General features: G+C 33.6%; 1 protein-coding gene across 2 annotated transcripts in view; it reads right to left on the bottom strand.

Moving 5' to 3' along the window:
- Positions 1-21,390, bottom strand: part of LOC150100547 (uncharacterized) — a 237,005-nt gene that overhangs the window by 162,913 nt on the left and 52,702 nt on the right. For both annotated transcript variants that reach the window (XM_090401662.1, XM_090401661.1), the window contains exon 3: positions 11,527-14,049. In XM_090401662.1, coding sequence (XP_090257788.1) covers positions 11,527-13,975 — 2,449 coding nt within the window. In that variant the 5' untranslated portion in view covers positions 13,976-14,049. The remainder of the gene's footprint in view (positions 1-11,526; positions 14,050-21,390) is intronic.

Genomic DNA, 21,390 nt, shown 5'->3' with positions numbered 1-21,390 from the left:
TCTTCTTGACTTCATTTGCACTATTTTTTTAGTAACTGCATAGATGCCAATGTATAGTCTTTTTTTAGATATCATCAGCAGCTCTTCTTACAACAGCATTTTTTTTTATTTGTTCTCCAAAAACAGACAAATCAAAAAATGTAATGCTCTTTAAGACAAAAAGTTTGTTTTGAAAGTCACCCTACCCAATGAAAAAAGTTAGTAAATATCTCCAATCATAATTTGACTAAAGCAGAAGCTAACATTTTAAAGAAAAGTTTCAATTTTGTTGCTATGCTAGAATACATTCCTAAAGTAGATTTTATTTGCAACATAGAAAAGATCTTTTACTTTCTCCTACAACCTGCTGCAAATAACATCAGCCTGAAGACTGCAATTCTTCTATTTTCATCTTGCCTTCCTAAAAGCAACAACTTCTCAGGGAAAAATCTTTCTAATTAAAAAAAAAAAAAAAGTGGGGCAAGGATATTTTAATACCAAAAGCTGACAAAGGAAATTAAACTGTCATCATGGATACAGATGATTACATATCTAAGATTTCACTTTTACTCTTGGATTCTTCCACTTATGCTCCATTAGATTATAACCCTACTTGGAAAAATTATGAAGAGACCAACAATCTTTTATGCAACATGCTCCTTGGCCTACAGATCTAAAGAAAAAGTTGAAACTGATGCACCCTGTAACTCCACAACTATATGGTGCACCCAAGGTATATATACAAAGCTGGATTCCCCTTAGGCCAATTGTAGATGGCATTAGTTCACCTAATTATCTGTTATCAAAACACCTTGTCAATCTTCTAAAGAACCACATCAGACATACAGACTCCTTCATTAAAACTAGCAACACTTTGTACAAAAGCTATGGGAAATTTCTATCTTGTCATTCAATATTCTTGCTGGTCTAGATATTGTATCTTTGCTCACCAACATTCCAATAAATCAGTAAATGAAGTTAAATGAAGTCATGGAACTTACAGATGATCTGTTCACTCCTGATACCCTTCAACTTTTTAGACATTGTCTCTGCTCTAATTATTTTAGAGGGAATGGGAAAATTTACAAGCAGCTATCTGGTCTTGAAATGTGAAGCCCTCTGTCTCCTCCATGTGCCAAATTATATGGAAAAACTTTTGTAGATGTGAGGAAAACATTTCTTCATATCTACAAAAAAAAACTTCAATTTGGTGGAAATATGTAGATGATGTCTTTTATCATCTGAAAATACAGTGTTGCTTAGTTGCATGATTTTCTTTTATCTATCAATTCCTTCCACCAAAAAAAAAAATTCACTTTGGAACTTGAAAATGAAGGAAAACTACCTTTCCTAGATGTTTTAATTTTCAAAAAAAAAAAAAAGCCAAAGGAGGCGTCTCTCTTAGTGGGCTTCACTAAGAGAGAATGACAATCTCTACACAAGAGATGAAGAAAAACTGAAGGTAGAATTAGTCTCTACTTCAGCTACTTGTGTGCAGCAGATATTCTAAGAAAATTGTAGAAAAAAATGCTAATCTTAACTAATGTCCCACAACAAAATCCAGATATTCTCTATAGATCTTCTGTTTCCATCCATTACATTGGTAGACTTTCACTCAAGATTGCTAGTCTCTTCAAAACTCATGACATAATAGTAACCTTCAGCCCATTTTAACTACACAAAGTTTACTTCGTTTGCCTAAAAACCACAACCCTTTCTATAAACATCATGGGGTTTATAATATTCCATGTTCTTGCAGCCTTTCTTACATAGGGCAGACATCTAGAAGTTTAGAAAGAACACATTGAAGATGGTACTAACAATAGAGAAGACAGCTCAGGTCTAGTTTTTCATTTCTCCCACACACACACATCATAACACTGAATGGGATAAGAGCTCCAAGCCTTACACAGAGGACAACTTCACCTTGTAACATAAAAGAATCTACTATTTTTATCCATTCACAAAGTACACTCAATAGGAACCAAGGATTAATCCTGTGTGATATTTGGAAATCATGTGTTAGATCTTACTGCATGTCACACAACTGATGTGCTGAAAGATATTTACACATCACTGAATAATAGCTAACCCGTTCCAGTTCCCATACTGTATGTGGTTTCTGTTTCAACTTATATTATAGTAATAACTAAATGTTCTATATTTCAGTAATGTTATAGTTCATGTTAGCCTTTTTTATTGTATTTTTGCTCATCCTAACCTGGAAAAAGCCACAAGTAAATGTGGCAAAAGCTAGTCAATTTTCTTTTTTATATCATTATGGCCAAATAAGCCTATGTATTTCTCTTTATAATATTAGTTTCTACTTACCTAACATGCTTTATGTGCTCTGCCAGAATCTGAAAACAATGAAAGCCTTAGTAGTTGATGATTAGTCATAGCACAAACAACACCAAAGGAATAAATAAGTAGATAGGCAATAACCCTGCAATCCTGGCTTTTAATAACAAATACAATTACTGTTTATATGCCATCACACAATTTCGACCTAATCACCAATCCTCACCTTCTCGTGGTGCACCTTGTTAGGTATCTTGCTGGATACTGAACGGACGAGGATGGGCTGGCAATTTGGGATTTAGCCGACCAAATTGTATTCTTATTGGCTTAAACCAAAATTTCAAATGATGGTATACAACATGACAGAATTTCATGTCGGCTGAGGTGTCGCCCAGTTAAACAAGTTCCCCGTTGTTTTCGCCAGGGGACCCAGGGCAAACAGCGAAAAGTCAGCTACTGGAACAAATCTTAAAACCTACCCCCAACTCAACATCACCAGAGTTCAAGATCAGTACTATCAACATAAGAAGCCTGAATGGCAAAGAGATGGAACTAGCTAAGGAATTGGATAAGTACCAGATCGACATAATAGGGATGACTGAAACAAAAGAAGCAAAAACTGGTCAGATCTTACTGAGCAATAAATACAAAATTTTATATTCAGACAATGACAATCAAGAAAAAGGAGTAGCCATAGTATTCAACACTAAATACGAGGCCAATCTTCTTGAATGGCAGGCAGTCTCAACTAGTGTGATGTGTGCAAATATGAGAATGGGAAACTGGACAATGAGACTTATTTGTGCCTATGGTCCCGCAGAAGGTTCTACTAAGGTAGAAATAGAGAAAATTTTTGAGGCTTTAGAGAAAGCAACTGACACAATGAAAAAGGAAATGTTGGTCCTTGTTGGGGATCTAAATAGCAGAGTAGGAAATGATTGTGAGACATACAAAAATATTTTGGGAAAATTTGGAGAAAAGAGCAAAGCTAATAATAATGGCAAATACCTGCTGGATTTCTGTTCAGGACATGGACTGGTTATTAGTAACACCATGTTCCAACATAAAAATGTGCACAAATTCACATGGAGAGAAGAAACAAGGAATAAGAAAAGTCTCATTGAATATGTTATTGTTGATAGTGATGTTTTCTTTCTGGTGCAGTACACCAGTGTACAGAGGATTTGAAATTGGAAGTGATCACCATTTAGTCTTAAGCAGGATAAAATTCAATTTCATATTGAAAAGAAGAACATGTAAGGAAGTTTTAAAGTGAATAAAAGTTGAACAGCTATCAGATGTAAACTGTAGACTAAAATGCACAAATATTATTGAAGAAAAAATGAAAGAGTTTGAGAACAGGAACCAAACCTTGGAGATTCAGTGGCAAGCCCTGAAGAAAACACTGATTGATTCAGCCAGAGAGGCATGTGGTGAGGTTGTCTACAAGGATAGAAAAAGTAGAACTCAATGGTGGACAAAAGAAGTTAAAGAGGCAGTGAAAGAAAAGAAGAAAGCATATCAAAAGTTCCTGGTAAATAAGTCAGCTTCTGCTCTTAGAGAATACAGAGAAAAATGTAAGAAAGCTAAACACTGTGTAAAACTAGCTAAACAAGTCATGGGAGAACTTCGGTAAGAATATAGAAAACAAATATCAAGAAGGTCTCAAGATATTCTGGAGGTTGTTGAAGAAGCTCAGAAATAGAGAAAAGTACTGTAAAAGGAATTAGAGATGATAAAGGTGACATGAAAACAGGAGAAAAAGATATCCTTGTAGTATGGAGCAATTACTTCAAAAAAATTGCTAATGAAACAAGCAGCGATGACAGCACAGTGGTAAAAAACACTGACCAGGTATGCAGTCAGGAATACATATCCATACTTGAAGTAGAAAAAGCCATCAAAAGTCTGAAATGTGGAAAGGCAGCAGGAGTAGATGATATTCGACCAAAAATGCTTAAGTATGGAGGTATAAAAGTCTTACAGTGGCTGCACTGCATAGTTCAGAAGGCCTGGACAGAGGGACGAATTCCAGATGACTGTAGTAGAGCTCTCATAGTACCCATATATAAAAAGGGAAATAAAATTGAATGTGAGAATTACACAGGTATTTCATTACTGAGTGTTCCTGGGAAGATATATCAAGTATAATTGAGAAACGGTTGAGAAGGATTGGGGAATTGAAGCCTGGTGAAGAACAAGCTGGATTTCGGCCAAACAGAGGCTGTCAGGATCAGGTTTTCACTTTACAACAGATAGTTGAGAAATCATGGGAATATAACAAAGATCTGTATTTAAGTTTTATAGATCTGGAAAAGGCATATGACAAGGTGTCAAGAGAGAGAGACATTTTCAAAATGCTGCAGTTATATGGTGTTAATGGGGCATTATATCAAGCAATACTTAGTCTTTATTTGAGCTGTAAGTCAGCAGTTAGAATTGAAGAAATTACAGGAAGGTGGTTTAATGTCAAATCTGGTAACAGACAAGGATGTACATTATCCCCTCTGTTATTCATTATCTATATGGATCACATTATGAAGGAAGGTGGTATTACATCTGATATTATGCATGAAGCGGCTAATGAATTATCAGTGCCCTTGACCATGTTGTTTAATCTGAGTCTCAGGTCTGGCTTAGTCCCGAAGGCGTGGAAAGAGGGGAAAATAGTTTCACTGCATAAAGGGGGATCCAAGACTATGGTTGCAAATTACCGACCGATCAGCATATCAGGAGTCGTTGTCAAAGTCTTGGAGAAAGTAGTCAAGGGAAAAATACAGGAATGGATTGAAGAAAATGAGATACTGTACAGAGGACAGCATGGCTTTGTGAAGGGTAGATCATGCCTCAGTAACTTGCTCAAGTTTTATAACAAGGTGACGGCTGAACTGGATAAGGGAAATGGGTTTACAGTGATACTGCTGGACCTGGCAAAGGCGTTTGACAGGATACCACATGGAATTCTAATCCGTAAACTACAACATATGGGAATGGATATAGGGTTGGTGAGATGGATAGCTGGGTGGTTGATGGAGAGATATCAAAGAGTAGTTTATTCAGGAGTAGAGTCCAAAAAACGGCCTGTGACTAGTGGTGTGCCACAGGGTTCTGTTCTTGGACCATTGCTGTTTAATCTGTTCATTAACGATATAGGGAAGGGTCTAAGTGGGACAGTTCATTTGTTCGCTGATGATGCAAAGTTGGGTAGGGCGATAGTGAATGCAGAAGATGTCAAAGTCTTGCAAGATGACTTACATAGATTGGAGTTCTGGACTAAGGAGAATGGATGTCAATTTAATGTGACAAAATGTAAGGTTATGCATTTCGGAGTGAAAAGATTAGCAGCAATATACCACATTGGTGGAACTGTACTCCAAGAGATTGATGAGGCCAGGGACTTGGGAGTGTTGGTGGATAGGGAGATGAAGTTTAGGGGGCACATTGTGAAAGTAGCTAAATCAGCTCATCAACTCACTTGGTTGTTGAAAAATACCTTGACGAGCAGAGAAAAACAAGTTATTGTACCTCTGTACCGAGCCCTGATAAGACCTCATCTCGACTACTGTGCCCAGATTTGGTCACCTCGGTTCCTTCTCGATGGGGAGGAGGTTGAGAGGATCCAGAGGCGAGTGACTAAGATGATAGCAGGTCTATGGAATGAACCATATGAGAACAGGTTGAAGATTTGTAGGTTGCAGAAACTAGTTGATAGGCGGAAAAGGGGAGACATGATTGAGACATTCAAATTGCTAAAAGGATTCTATAGGATTAATTCAGATGATATTTTTGAGATCAGGACTGGTGGTGGGAGAACTAGGGGGACACCCATGGAAGCTGGGCAAGAGCGTGGTTAGCAGGGGTGTTAGAGCTGGGTTCTTTACTTTTAGAGTGGTAAATGAGTGGAATAAGCTGCCAGAGTCTGTTGTGGGTGCTATGACAGTGAGCGAGTTCAAGGCAAGGTATGATAGATACTGTGAGAATGTTGAACAGCTGCGTGAACATGATGTTTAGGGCCTCCCTCGATGAGTCTAAGGACTCCTGGAGTAGCCCGTGGTAATAATAATAATAATAATAATAATAATAATAATATTAAAATTGAAGATGTTAATCTCAGCTCTTTGCCTTATGAGCTGATGTTATATTTCTAAATAAATCCGTTACAAGTCTGCAAGATTCCATGACTAAATTGAATAACTGTTGTAATAGATATGGTATGACGGTCAGCAATAAAAAGACAAAGACAATGAAAATAGGCAGAATCGTTGAAAATATCAACTGCATTGTGAATGGAGAACCTATAGAACAAGTAAAACATTTAAGCTACTTAGGCATGATTTTTAGTGAAGATGGTAAATTAAATATGGAAATACACAACAGAATTAACAAAGCTGGTATGGTAAGAAATCAACTGAATAAATTTATATGGAATAAGAGATAAATTAGCCAAAACACTAAATTAGATGTATACAAGACAGTGTTCAAACCAATTTTAACTTATGGATCTGAGAGCTGGGTTAGAAGTACAACACTTGACCAAAGACTAGAGACTGCAGATATGAGAGTCCTGAGAAAGATTAAGGGCATGAATAGATTGCATCAATGGCAATATCATATTAAAAATGAAGATATTAGGAAAGAACTTGACATTGTCAGCATCCAGGAATGCATTAGCAGGGCTAATCTCAGGTGGTATTTTCACTTAAACAGAATGGGAGAAGAAAGATTAGCAAAACAGGTGTTCTCTGCCAGGTTGGCAGGAAAAAGACCCAGAGGAAGACCAAGATATAGGTGGATTGATACTGTAAAAAGTGCCTTAGAAGACAGAAATATAAGACCTGATAATATTGGAGTCCTGACAGGTTACAGACTGATTTGGAGGAAAATTGCAGATAGGAAGTTAGTAATGATGTAAATTTTTCATGCAGTACTATCATATCCTGTACACCCCTTGAAGGTATATATCAGGAATTTGACGATGATAAACACATATTTATGCAAATAAAAGAAGGCCTCTCTGAAGAACTTCTAAAATCTCTCTCTCTATATATACATACATATATATATATATATATATATATACATACATATATATATATATAAATGGTCAGTCCTCAATTTACAACACAAGTGACTTACAATATCCATCCTATTAATATGTTTATGTTGTATTTAGTACTACAATAAAACTTCTTCAATGGCTTGTAGCTATGATGTATGGTGTCTATAAGCAGGAATAGAATGTTGCTTGCATCTACATAATATGGTGTTCCTTGGAGAAGGGAGATGTTTTTTACTATACAGAGTTATTTTTATTCCAGTACTAAGCTATCAATATATACAACTTTATTAGTATTGGTCAAACATAGTTTCAATATATCAAACAAACACAAAGTTCCCCTTAATTCTAACATGGTTTCTGATATGAAACTGAATAAACTAAGAATATAAATAAAACAGTCCAAGCAAACTATACAAAATTAAATATTCCCTAAAACAGATTCAAGGAGAATAGAATAAAAGAAAATGTAACTGATATAATCCAAACTTATTGCAAATGGAAAATTTAATCAGCACATATAGTCAATAAAAGAAAAATATCATCATGTACTTCAATTTGTAAATCAAAGCTTGCGTAGTCAATGCTAAAAAAACAGACACCTGCAACCTCCAATGGTTTATCCAAAAAGATTTCACCAATGACAATTATTTTGTGTCTTACTGCTGTAACTTGCTAGAAAGGGAAAAAAATAATAAGAAGAAAAATAAAACAAGATCATGACTACAAAATGGTTTAGTTTGTTTTTTTTAAATTATATTATTAATTCCACAAATGACAGGGTTGAAGAATCTATAGCATATTTGTGATATATGTTCACACAGTATTTTACAGTCAGTTTTTTCCCCCCTTCTTGAAAGCTGGGCTTGTTGTCCTTGGGAAACATTACTGCTATTCTAAAGGATGAAATGTGAATGAAAGTTGACCTAAACTGACTTCCAACATGGAATAATTGAAGCCAGTTCAATAGAATACCTATAGAAAAGGCTTACGGCAAAAAGAAAATATCTATGAGAGAAAGAGGTTGGAATGAATCTGTAAAAGAGAGGTAGTGTTTGAAATTAGTAATACAATTCTAATTTATTATTATTATTATTTGCATTTTACATAAATTTCAGTAAAACTATGGTCAGCAATAATTTACAATATGCTTTAAACTCTTTTTTTTTTTTTTTTCAATATTCAAAAATTTTTAATAATGAAATCCTCCTTTGCTATAGTAAATTTGTAGGGATCAAAGGAACAGTTTAACATAGGAATTTCCTTTAAGAACAGCAATAATACCATGAGATTTTGGGTGCAACCTAAATTTAAGTAGCATGTACTGATGACTGAGTTGACTAGAAAGACTTTGCAATAGTGTGAGTAGGCCTTTGTGGTTGTTTGAAATCAGAAATGGTTAATTATATTTAAAAAAATATATCTTATTATTGTGACAAAGTATACTTTAAAAAGGGATATCTAGAGGAAAATGCAACTAATAATTCATATTATGCCCAGATTTGGTCACCAGGTTTTCAGAAGGATGAAGAGATGTTGGAAAGGGTCCAAAGGAGACTGACTAAGGTAGTTTCTGACCTCTGGAATGTCGAGTATGAGGAACGATTGAGAAGATGTAATTTGCAGTCTGGTGGACAGGAGGAAGAGGGGGAAATATGATAGAGACCTACAAGTTGGTAAGGGGTTGTTATAGGATCAATGCTGGAAAAGTATTACAGAGAATAGTGGGAGATCAGGGGAGAACCAGAGGTCATCCCTGGAAACTGTATAAAGAGGGTGTGAGAGATAGGTTTTTTTCGTGCAGAGTTGTGAATGATTGGAATGCCTTGCCTGAGAATGTGGTGTCTGCAAAGAGTTTGAATGTGTTTAAAACACAGTATGATGAGCTGTGTGTGTGTGATAAAAGGACCTCCCAGATGAGTCTTTGACTCCATGAGGTCTTGGGGTGGTAATAATAATAATATGACAACACTCACTATAAAGCTGAATCTGGCAATACTATTAACAATCATGTTTCTGTTAAGGTAATAAAATCTCATGTGCAGGCTATCAGATGATATCGAAAGGAGTTTTAAGTGGTACTTCTGGTACAGATATAGACTAACCTATATGAAAAATGTAAACACAAAAAAATATATTGTTAATCTAAATGATCATAACATTTCAATCTGAAACTTACAGATAATCTTTAGTGCAAAAAGAGAGAATAACAACAATGAATTTTGTTGCAAGAAATGAGCTGCATGCTAGAATGTACTGATTTACTATCTACTGTCGTGTAACACATGACAGTAGATGTGAAATGAATACATTGCTTACAATTAATAAGGATAAGACTATCCGAAATTTTTGGTAGGGAAGCACAGTCATTACAGTTCAAGCTGAGATGACGTAAAAGCATTTTACGTCATTCACTCACTTTGAATAAGCACTCAGATCTAAAATGGCATCTATATAAAAGGCAGGTTCTAGTTTAGAAGATTCTATAGTCAGATCATAGTGTTAACTCTGCTGAGCTAGACCAGCTTATAGGATTTTTTTTTTTTTTTTAATAGAGGATGTAAGACTGGTGTTCCTACAGTCTCTTCTCAACAGAATATCCAGTTTATAAGAAAACAAATCACAAGAAGCCTGCTTATTAGAGGACTGAAGTGGCTTGAAAAAGTTCCATGTTTGGTCTCTAGAACAGGCTTTCGAGATGTGGTAAGAAAAATAAATAAAATACCATAAAATATATACTGATCATCATAACACTAATTACAGACATAGACCATACTGGTCTGTTCCGGTCTCCTTATCCATCTAATATCCTCTTTTGAGGTCTACGCAGCCTTCTCTTTCCAAATGGTTTATATTTTATTAACTCTTTAGGATATAGGATATTAACCATTCGGTTTACATGTTCTATTCAATTTTGTTTGTAATTGTTTAGTTTTTCTTCTACTGATTTTATATTTAGTTCTTTTAATTCCTTTTTTTTTTTGTCTAATAATGTGCATTTTGCAATTCTTGTGAATCTCATTTCGCTTGTTTTTATTCTTTATCTTTTGTTTACTGCCCAAATTTTGTTGCCATATAATAATGTAGGCGCTGCAAAAGTATTGTATATTTTCAAGCACGTTTCTTTTTGTACAACATTTGGATTGAATGTTCTATTTATCAGGCCTATAATCTAAAAGTTTTTAATTTTGTGTCTTTTTCTCCTTCATATGATATTTCACATCCAAGATAACTGAAAGTATTTATCTGTTCTATTATTTTATTATTAATAACTATTTTACTTCTAGCTGGAGTTTGTCCACAAAATGCAATTGTTTTGGTTTTATCTATGGATATTTTCATTCCAAATTGTTCTCTATAATGTTTAAATCATATATTGCTCTTTGTAAATTGACTTCCTTATATGATATTATTACCTGATCATCTGCAAATAATAGTGTATTTATTCTGTTATTCTGGGAAATTTCTATACCTGGATTATTTAAGGTGTTCCACTGTATTAATATTTCATTAATATAAATATTAAAAAGTTCTGGAGACAGAGGGCATCCCTGTCCTACTTCTTGGTTGATAGATTGTTTTTCAGACATTTTTTTCATTTATTTTTTTATTTTTATTTATTTTTTTTTAGAGAAAATACATACACGTTTCAATTTCAGATGTGTGTTTTTATTTTATTTTTAGTCTATGCATTTTTCTTATCTAGCTATGGTAGAATGTAATACTTTAAATTTGATGTTGTTTATATGATATGATTAAAATGAGTGAACATGTTCAGATTATCTACATGAGATCAAATTCTGCAACTTGGCTGGTAGTGACAATGTCCTTAGGCTGACGAGATTCAAGGTTAAAATTTCATCCAGAGCATGCAGAATGCTTATAAGAACTTTTTATCAAACTAGATGCAAGTCAGCCAGTCTTACAGAAGTTTCCCTCTTAGAAACTCTTTTTTTTCCATCCTCCAAACTAACTGGCCAGAGAATACACATAATATATAAGATGAATTACATTCACAATAGCTTTCATAATAAACTCTTACCCTATCTAACTCTACTATATTTGATGATTTGTAATAAAAATGTAACCAATTTTATAAAATCCTATTATTAATAAAATATATATATATATATATTCAGAATATTGAAAACAGATCAATTTACACTTAATAACAGTAATTATATACTTGCCTTCAAAATTTGTTTGTGTTGTCTTTTCACAAAGCAAAGGTGTCACATGAACACAGCTTCTTTTTTCTACATTATATTTTGCAATATTATTCTCAGCATTTGCCAGGTCCTTGGTTATACAAATTTCTGATAATTTATGACTGTTATCTTGTATGCATTCACTACATTTATGACTATTATACTTTATACTTTCACTATACTGATGACTACTATCATTTATACTTTCACTATATTTATGACTGTTATCTTTTATATTTTCATTACATTGATCACTACTATCCTTTATATTTTCACTACATTTATGACTGTTATCCTTTATACTTTCATTATATTTATGACTTTTATCTTTTATACTTTCACTATATAACACACACTGTTGTAATACACAGTTAGAAATGGGCACTAATTTTTCAAAATCTGTATTAAAAACAGAATTGACATTTACACTATTCACATTGCTTTCTAAATTATGATTATCTGGTCTGTTATCTATTACTGCTTCTAACTTTCCTTGAAAATTATTTGTTTTACTAGATTCAGTGTTTTGAGAAATTTTTTCTATCACAGCTTTTGTGGTTGCAAATTCTACAACACTAATTTTTAAATTCTTTGCTTGGGAAACAGCTTTAATAACAGGTTTTAGTTTACCAGTCACTTTATTTTTTATGTATTTTTTAAGGATCTGTTTGCCAGTAATATTACATTTCTTCTGCAATGGTAGTTTTGTGATATTTTTGTCCACTTTAAATTTTATAGGTGACTTGATTTGATTTTGTTTTATAGGATTAAAAAGGTTTTCTCCTTTTTCTGCACAATGTATCACACAATTAGATTGAATGACTGAAATCTCAGATTTCTCTGGAGCACATTTATGTATGGTTTTCTTTGGTAGTGGTCCTTTTTCTGAATTTTTTATCCTCCTGCTCTCATGTTTATATACCTGTCTAGAAGAAAGAGCCCTTTTATGTGAAGATACATTTTTTGAATTACTTCTGTTTTGTGTTAATTTGTAACTGTCTCGAATTCTAGATGAATGACGCCTTTCATCAGTCTGTAGTAGCATATTTTCTGGAGAAAACTTTCTTGCCCATGGAATTTCTTTTAGAGATGCATACAATTTATCGATTTCAGATTTTCGTTTTCTAACTTTTTTAGTCCCTGTATCTTTATCTGGCTTTAGTGAAACGTTCCGTTTTAAATCTGGTGAACTTTCTGGTGTTTTTAATCTAGTGTGATTGAAAGACTTGGCATACCTGTGAACACTTAACGTTAAATGCTCTTTGCATTCATCATGATTACAAGCAACTTTTAATTTGATGTTTTTTCTTAAATTATGAAAAGTAAACTGTTCAACAGCTTGCTCTGTTTTCATGCAGGATGGATACTTAATGATTTCATTCTTGTGTTTTGGTGATTTGAGCTGTGTTTTCATTAAGCCACAATCCTGAGAAGAAGACCTCTGGATGTTAGCTACTGAAGTGGAAGACTCTTGTATGCATAAAGAAGGCACTAAAAGTTTATTATTGGTATTTTCCTCAGAATTTCTTATTCCAAGTGCCTGAATACTCTGTACATGATTATTAGATGTATATATATGCTTAGAATGATCTTTACAACTGAAATCTGAAACAGCACTTATTGCAGAGGAATTAGATGAATGTCTTTGTCTCTTTGCATTTAAGGAACAAGATTTACTTAATTCAGTATCCCATGAAATTTCTTTTGTTCCTTCAGAAACCATTGTTTTTGTCTGAATATGTCGACTACTGCAAAATACAGCTGAATCACTTGAACATGATGAGAAAGAATCTCTTCTTTGCCATGTATGCTGTTGGGATTCCACAAAAATATCACTATAATTATGATCTAATTCACTAGCAGATAATATCTTTTGATGTTCTACCTCATCGATTTTAGTCTCTTTATGTGGCATCATATTTTCACCTTTTCTATTAAAAACTACAGGGCATCCCCTCTTGTTAGCATCATAATTATTCTTCCTATTATATTTTAGCTGCTGAAGTTCAAGGGAATTGTTCTTTGCTTCTCTATTCATAACAACTGCACATGATTTTAGTTCATTACAGGAAGCATTCTTGATAGCAGCAATAGGTTTCAACAAACTGTTTTGAAAAGCAAATTTCTGATCATTTGGCATAGAAGTGAATGGCACAGAGGGAATTAGATGATCTGGTTCATACATTTTAAGTGTGGTTCCTGTACCATCTTTATTTTTCATACACTTTTCAGGCATAACATATCTGTGTATTCCTGAAGAATGAGGTTCTATATGATTTTCATCAGGGTGAGCAATATGTTTAACACAAGGATTTAATGATTGGGAGTCCACTAGTTTATTCGGGAATTCTTGAACAAAATCTTCTATCCCACAATCAAGATATATTACCTCTTCTTCTGAAAGAAACTGCAAGGACATGATTTTATTCATTCATCTCCATGCTCTTTTCACCTGTAATACCAATGCTTTAGAATTCAGTATATCCATAACGAAAAACCACAAACCTGAAAAGAAAAGTGAAAAATAAATAATTCTCATGTTCAAAAAAACAATATTTATAGAATCACTCTAACTGCATAAAAGGGCTGAGTTCATAAAATATATTTATATAATAGATAAATGGATGAATAGACAAAATGCGTGATTTATTTTTATAATATTAAACTATTTAGCTTTAAAAGATTAAGCAACTTTGAAGTGCATAAAATAATGAAAGTTTCAATATTCAGAAATTTGCACTATAGTGTAATTAATAAATATGAATTTCTCTTAAGGATATTTGTCCACTAAAGTGCAAGTCCCGAAAGCAGGTGGTCCTTAAGCTAATGCAAAAACCGGTTTATAGCTGGTTTGTCAGGAATTTTTATTTTCCTTTCTGGTATTTATTGAAAATTCTCCCACCCCCACACACAATGTGCTTTGAATATGTTTTGGAGTGGTCCACAGTCTCTCTCCTCTCTGTGTGTGTGTGTGTGTGTGTGTGTGTTAGTGCATGGATTAAAACTCTTGGGAGAGTTTAATAATGTTCTAATTTTTTCAGAGCTACAGCCATTGGTGACAAAACTGTTTAGTCAGTTTAGTGTAATTAATTTTGAAGTACTATGCTGTTTGATTCTAGCACCATGAAATGAATTTTTATTATGCTATATTTTAAGAAGGATGATGGTGTGTTGATGTTTAAGTATCTCTTGGTGTATGCACATGAGATTTTGCAAACAGAGAAGGAAAGTGAGTCAACTGAGAGTCTGAAGATTAGTAAATAAAAATAATAGAATAGTAAACTGTTCCTCACCAGTTGTACTGCAGCAAATTTATTAACAATTAACAAGTAAAGACTATACACTTTAGACATAAGATTAGAATATTTGGGTATGTGAGCAAACACTGTACATGTTTCCTATAAATATTGCAGTCATGTGTAAACTTTAAGGGGAACAATGTTTATTTCTGCTCAAAATACTCAATAAGAGAAAGATTGGTAGGCAATTTATTTACAAAATGAAGCATTTTAGCAATGTCTTTAATTTGTAAGTTGTTGTTTTTTTTTAATTGCAGGTGAAATAGCTTGAGTACATATGTTATATGGTACTAGTTTTTAAAGAACATGCAGAATTAAGTGTCTATCAGACACTTAAATCTTAATTCAGTATATTGACTGATTGATTTAGCAGAGTTAAAAAAAAACATTCAATGCTTACAGAATATTTTTTTTTAACTAGCCTCATCACAGCAAGATCAAAAACAATTAAAAAGCAATTCAAAATTAGTTCAGGCATATGTATGTACAATGAGATGGCTAACAGGTGGAAAATGTAAGTTTCTATAGATGAAGCAATCTCTAAGGTCTCACAAGGTCTTTAAACTGACGTAAATTTGAAGCAGTCACAATGTAACAAAAGCCTGTGCTTCTATTTTAACATGTGACACATAAGAAAGGCATGTTCTACAAGCTATGACTTCTCTTCTTGTTGTTGAACAATATAATCCATATGATTTTTCCTTCATTTCTGCAGAATGGTCTGTCCATAATAATATAAATTACGTGAATAAGGAATCTATAAATTAAAGGAAGAAATCATTAGTAAATTTTGATCTTCGTAAATAGGCAGAAAAAATTAAGCCAACTTTTGAACTCGAGAAAAGAATCATCTCAATCTTTTCTGAGATACTTTTCACATAAGGGATGGTGATGGACATTAATTCTCTGAGAGTTGAATTTGTTAATATTGTTGACTGGAGAGAGAGACACACAACACTGTAATCAGCAAAGAATTATAATAAATTAAAATTTTTAGACATAAGGCTATCTGTAGGGAAGATTACACAATGAGCCAAGCAAGGTTTTGAGAATACAGTTTCTAATTAACTGGAGGGTCTATTACACAGCCAACCTTATGCAAAAAGCATCCCTGAAAAGATCAGCTGCATTTTAAAAATAATTTGATTATTCTTCTTTTATTCAGATTCAAAAGTTTTTAAAACTTCATAGGATTCTTTGTTCGTGAAACTGAAATTATTAAAAAAAGAATAACTATCTGCAGAAATTAGATGAAGTGTATTATATATTAAATTTCACCAAAATGAAGTTAAGAACTTGCCTTGTAATATGAAACATGATAATAAAGTGGAAATGCATCTATTTACAGAATCTTATGAGATCCTCTTACATCATTCAATTTTTTTTTTTGTGTGTTTTGTTTTGTAAAAAATAAAAATCACAACAAATCTATCTCACATTAACTATATTAAATTTCAGCAATATGAAAGTCAGAACTTGCAGTTAACTGGAACAAAGCTCTCTTTTTATATCAAAATTAGGCTATGTTTTAAACAGGCTAATAAAAAGGTAACAGGTTAAAATGTACTATCATTTTGATATAAAAAGGGAACTGCATCTTATTGCTTTATTTATTTATTTTTTAATCTTTTAACTTGATGTTTGTGAGCTGATTTTAATCAACTAGCAGAAATCTCCTTTTCAGTAGTAGAAAAGGAGGTATAATACACCTCTTGGCTAGTCAAGTGGTTAGTGTGTATCTGCTCTCCAGCCAACAGGCTGCAGGTTCAAATCCTACTATGGGCATGCATGTTTGTGATTGTCATTAGGTGATGAAATTCTTCACCCAATGTGAGATCACTTACTGGAGGACTGAAATGGCTTGAAAAGTATTAGGTTTGGTCTCTAAAGTAGAATTTCTGGACTATACAAGACATAAAAAAAAAAAAAATGCAGAAAACATAAAAGTAATAAAAAAAAATAGAAACAATCCTTAATCCACTCATAGGTTTACAAAAACATAACACAAATTACCAATAATAACAATATATGCTCATCATGAAGCTTCTGATCTGCAGATATACTGGTATTTATTACACAAGCAGAGTAAAAATTATTTTTTCAGTGTAATATTTATTTTTATACTTGCATAAAGGACTTTTCATTTGAAACTAAACTTCATTCACTTTCTGCATAAATTGTCTTTATAAACTACCTATGTTATAAACTAGTGCTAGGTCTTGAATCAGTTTGAAGATCACTAGCAATTATGATGTATTAATAAGGCTTTTCTTGTTTTGTTTGTTCTCTGCATATGAATTTCTTTTTGCTTGAACGTGGCATCAGAATTTCTAAGATAAAAATGAACAGATATTTATCATCATTATTAGTCCTTTTGGTTCTCAAAATTTTCTAAACTTTTCCTAGTCCAGGATGCATTTCCTATTTGGCTATTTTAGCTGCAAAACAATAATCAGTTTCTCGTTGTTTATGAAAATTCCCTTCCCTAATGATTCAAATAGCTGTATTTCTTCATTTCTAACAGATTTTCATAATAACATAGTGTATCCAAAAGGTTGTTCCAAGAGTGTCATTATTACAGATAACTCTCACTATAGTAAACATCACTATAACTACTAAAAAAAAGTCCTGACCACAGATCCACTCCAGAGGTACAATGCTATCACAAACTTACTGCAAACTTATTTACTACTCCATTATAACAGACTATTCCTAAGGACCCTATGAGTTTGCTATAATAAGAGTCAACTGCACTACAGCATTAACTACTAATTTTGCTATACCTCCAAATTTACACATTTGAAGGTGTAGTTAACTATTAAAGAAGTTATAACCCATTAAAATACTATAAAAATATACCCTTTCAAAAAGTTATTATGGAACAAAAGATCAATATCAAATTCTGAATGCAAGAGTTTCTCTGATGTTAGAAAAGCCTGAATTTTCATAAGCATTATTAGAGTATATTACCATATTATGCGATTTATTATTCTACTAGTTTTGCTATTACTAAAATCACTCTGTCAGTCCCTAACATACATGAAGGAGCTGATAACCTATAACGCATTTATTATGGTGCAAGACTGATATTTATAAATGCAGGAACTTTGATCTAGAGACCAAACAGATTGAATATCCAGGAGGTAAATCAGGTAGGAGTTGGATGCATAGCATCATTAAGAAGGATTGTGGAGAGAGTATAAAGAAAAAGATGATCAGCATGCCTATAACCAGTACAGGGCACAGGCAAGAAGGATGACCTGTATGGTAAGGAAAGGAGAAAGCTGATTTAGAAAGAAAGCTAATTGAAAAGGTCAAAAGAAATCTTAAAAGAGTTCTTTCACTATGTGAAATTAAAAGGAAGAATGACAATAGCAGAATGACTTTAGCTAGTGCTGATGTCAGGGAGGTAACAAAAGTATCACATGGTGATACTGAGTGTGATATTGACTGATAGGTGAATAGAGTTACTTAAGGTATTGCAGAATCTTAATGTGAACATGGCCATGAGATTAGATGGTATATCAGCCACAGTTTTATGATAATGTGCAAGGCACCTCCTCTGACCAAGCTGTTTAATTTAAGCCTCAGTTCTAGGAAGGTGCCAATGGAATGCAAAGAGGACAAAACAGTTCTGCTGCAGAAAGGAAACTTCAAGATAGAAGTGGCAGATTATAGGCCAATCAGTATCTCTGAAGTGGTGCTTAAGGTATTGAAGGTGGTAAGAGACAGAATTCAGAACTGTGTGAACAAGAATATGATATAGTAATCTACTGTTTATCTGACAATTGGGGGGGGGGGGATCTGTCATTCTGATAACTGAAGGGTGAGATAACTGAAATACAATTACATGGTGTTCTCCAGAAGTTGATTGACACGTGAGGATTGTTATTTTGAAAGTCAGATAAACAGATCACTGTACTTTATAGGGATAACACAGTTTTGTGAGGATAGTCTTGCCTTAGTAATTTGCTTACTTTTTTTATAATACAAGTGACAACTGAGCTGGATAAAGGAAATGGTCAGTGATAAAACAGACTTTGCAAAGGCATTTTGACAGAATTCTACATGGAACTCTCTGCTGCATAAATCCATCCCCATCTAGCTCCAATAAATTGGAGAAAATGGGAACTGATATGAAGCTGGTGATTTGGATTAGAGGGATGCTAATGGACAGACATCAAAAATGGTTTATGGAAAAGTTGAGTCCAGGAAAAGGCAAGTGACTAGTGGTGTGCTGCAAAAGACTCAGTTTCTTAGTCTCTGCTGTTTAATTTATACATCAATGATATAGAAAATGATTTGAGGGGAAATACTCAGTTGTTTGCTGATGATGCAAAGCTGGAAAAAGCAATAGTCAATAAATATGATGTAGAGATCCTGCAGAATGACTTACACAGACTGGTAGTAAGGGTGAAAGTAAATGGCTGCCAGTTTAAAATGGCCAAGTGTAGGATGATGCACTTTGGGAACAGATCACAAGCTGTGTACAATAGTGATGGAAGAGAACTGCAAGAAATTGATGAGGGCAGGGATTTTGGGATGATTGCAGATAGGATGTTGAAGTTCACAACACATCTTGCAAAGGTGGAAAAAATAGCACATCAGATTGCTTGAATGTTCAAGAACACACTGACAAGTAGAAAAAGGGAGGTTATTATTCTCCTTTATAAGGCTTTAATAAGGCCACATCTGGAGTACTGCACATAGATATTGTACCTGGAATTCCACATCAATGACAAAGTGGAGGGGATTCAAATAAGAATAACCAAGATTGTGGCAGGTGTATGAATGCTTCCTATAAAAGACAATGACAAGCTGTTGGCTTCAAAAACTAGCTAACAAGCAAAAAAGAGGGGGACATGATAGAAGCATAATTAGAAGAAACACATGTATAAACCACAGTGAAAATTATTTAATTGTAAATATTTCATCATCATCATCATCATCAAATTCCTGCCATGTACCCTCAAGGGGTGTACAGGATATGACAGTACTACATGAAAAAATTACATCATTACTAACTTCCTATCTACAATTTTCCTCCAAATCAGTCTGTTACTTGTCAAGACTCCAACATTATCAGATCTTATATTTCTATCGTCTATTGTAAATATTTCATCCTAAGTATCTTAGGACATCATCAGTACAGTATTTAAACAAAAATTAGGAATAACATACAGTTAGGGTGCATGATTACAATAGAATCTCATGAAAACGTGCAAAACGTGCTAAAGTAGTACAAAAAAAAAAAAAAAAAAGTTAATTATTTAACACAGTTTTGTATGATAATTTCCCATACTTTAGGAATAGTAAGAACGTCGTTGCGGTTTAGGTTTGGTCTGTGTAGTAGGGCTTCAGAACTTTCTTTGTATAAACGTTCATGTTTAAATATAGATCTATGTAAAAGTTTAGCCTTTTCCCAATGGATCCTATGGTTTGGATTTTCAATTCCGTGTTGAGAGAGGCCAGATTTCTGCAGTTTAAGAAAATGAATGTGGTCTTGATGTTCCGAGATGCGTTTCTGAACAGACCTACCTGTCTGTCCAAAGTAAGATAATTTGCATGAGCATGGAATCTCATAAACACCAGGTAACATCAAGGGTGAGAATTTGTCCTTAGGAGAAGGTAATAAGTTGTAAATTTGGTTGATAGGTTTGTAAGTAGTGGCAAAATTGTATTTCTTCATAATTTTAGAAAGACGTTCTGAGATGCCTTTAATGTAAGGTATGGGAATCCTATGCACTTCTTCCTGTCTGATTTGATGTATTCAGAAGTGACTGATGATTTTTTAAATTGTTTTGGGATTATATCCATTTAGGATGGCTGTATTTTTGATAACTTCTAATTCCTGGTTTAAAGATTCTTCAGAGGAGCAGAATTTGTTCGCTCTGGAAACTAGTGATTTAATAATGCCAGATTTCTGAGATGGATGATGAGCAGAAGAATTGTGAATGTAGCAACCTGAGAATGTAGGCTTGCGAAAGACAGAAGTGGCGATGGAACCGTCTTCTTTTCTTTTGATGTGTTAAAAAAAAAAAAAAAAAAAAATGATAGAAGCATATGTTATTAAAGGATTTTATATGATTACTATTATTATTATAAGATATTCCATGGTGTCCTTAGACTCATTGGGGAGGCCCCTAAACATCATGCCAAGCACTATCAGAGTCATGATGCCACAACAACAGACTCTAGCAACTTATTCCACTCAACTACCACTATCTAAGAAAAAAATCTAGTCCTGTTCTGAAAACTTTCCTCTGTATTAATTTTGTAATTAATACAGAGGAAAAAACTCTTCAGTAATTTGTAAAAAATTCTTCAGTAATTTGTATGTCTCAAACATATCACTTTTTTTCTGCCTGTCAACCAATTTCTGTAACACACAAATCTCTAACCTGTCTTCATAACATTCATTCCAGAGACCCGATACCATCCTTGTCACTTGCCTCTGGATCCTCTCCACCTCTTCCTAATCTCCAAGAAACCCAGGTGAACAGATCTGCACACAGTAGTCAAGATGGGGTCTTATCAAGGCTTGAGA

Source organism: Typopeltis vanoorti, chromosome 12 (genome assembly GCF_054136105.1).
Source record: "Typopeltis vanoorti isolate ZY-2024b chromosome 12, IOZ_Tvanoo_1.0, whole genome shotgun sequence".
Classification (NCBI taxonomy): Eukaryota; Metazoa; Arthropoda; class Arachnida; order Uropygi; family Thelyphonidae; genus Typopeltis; species Typopeltis vanoorti.
This window is presented reverse-complemented; position numbering and strand designations above follow the sequence as displayed.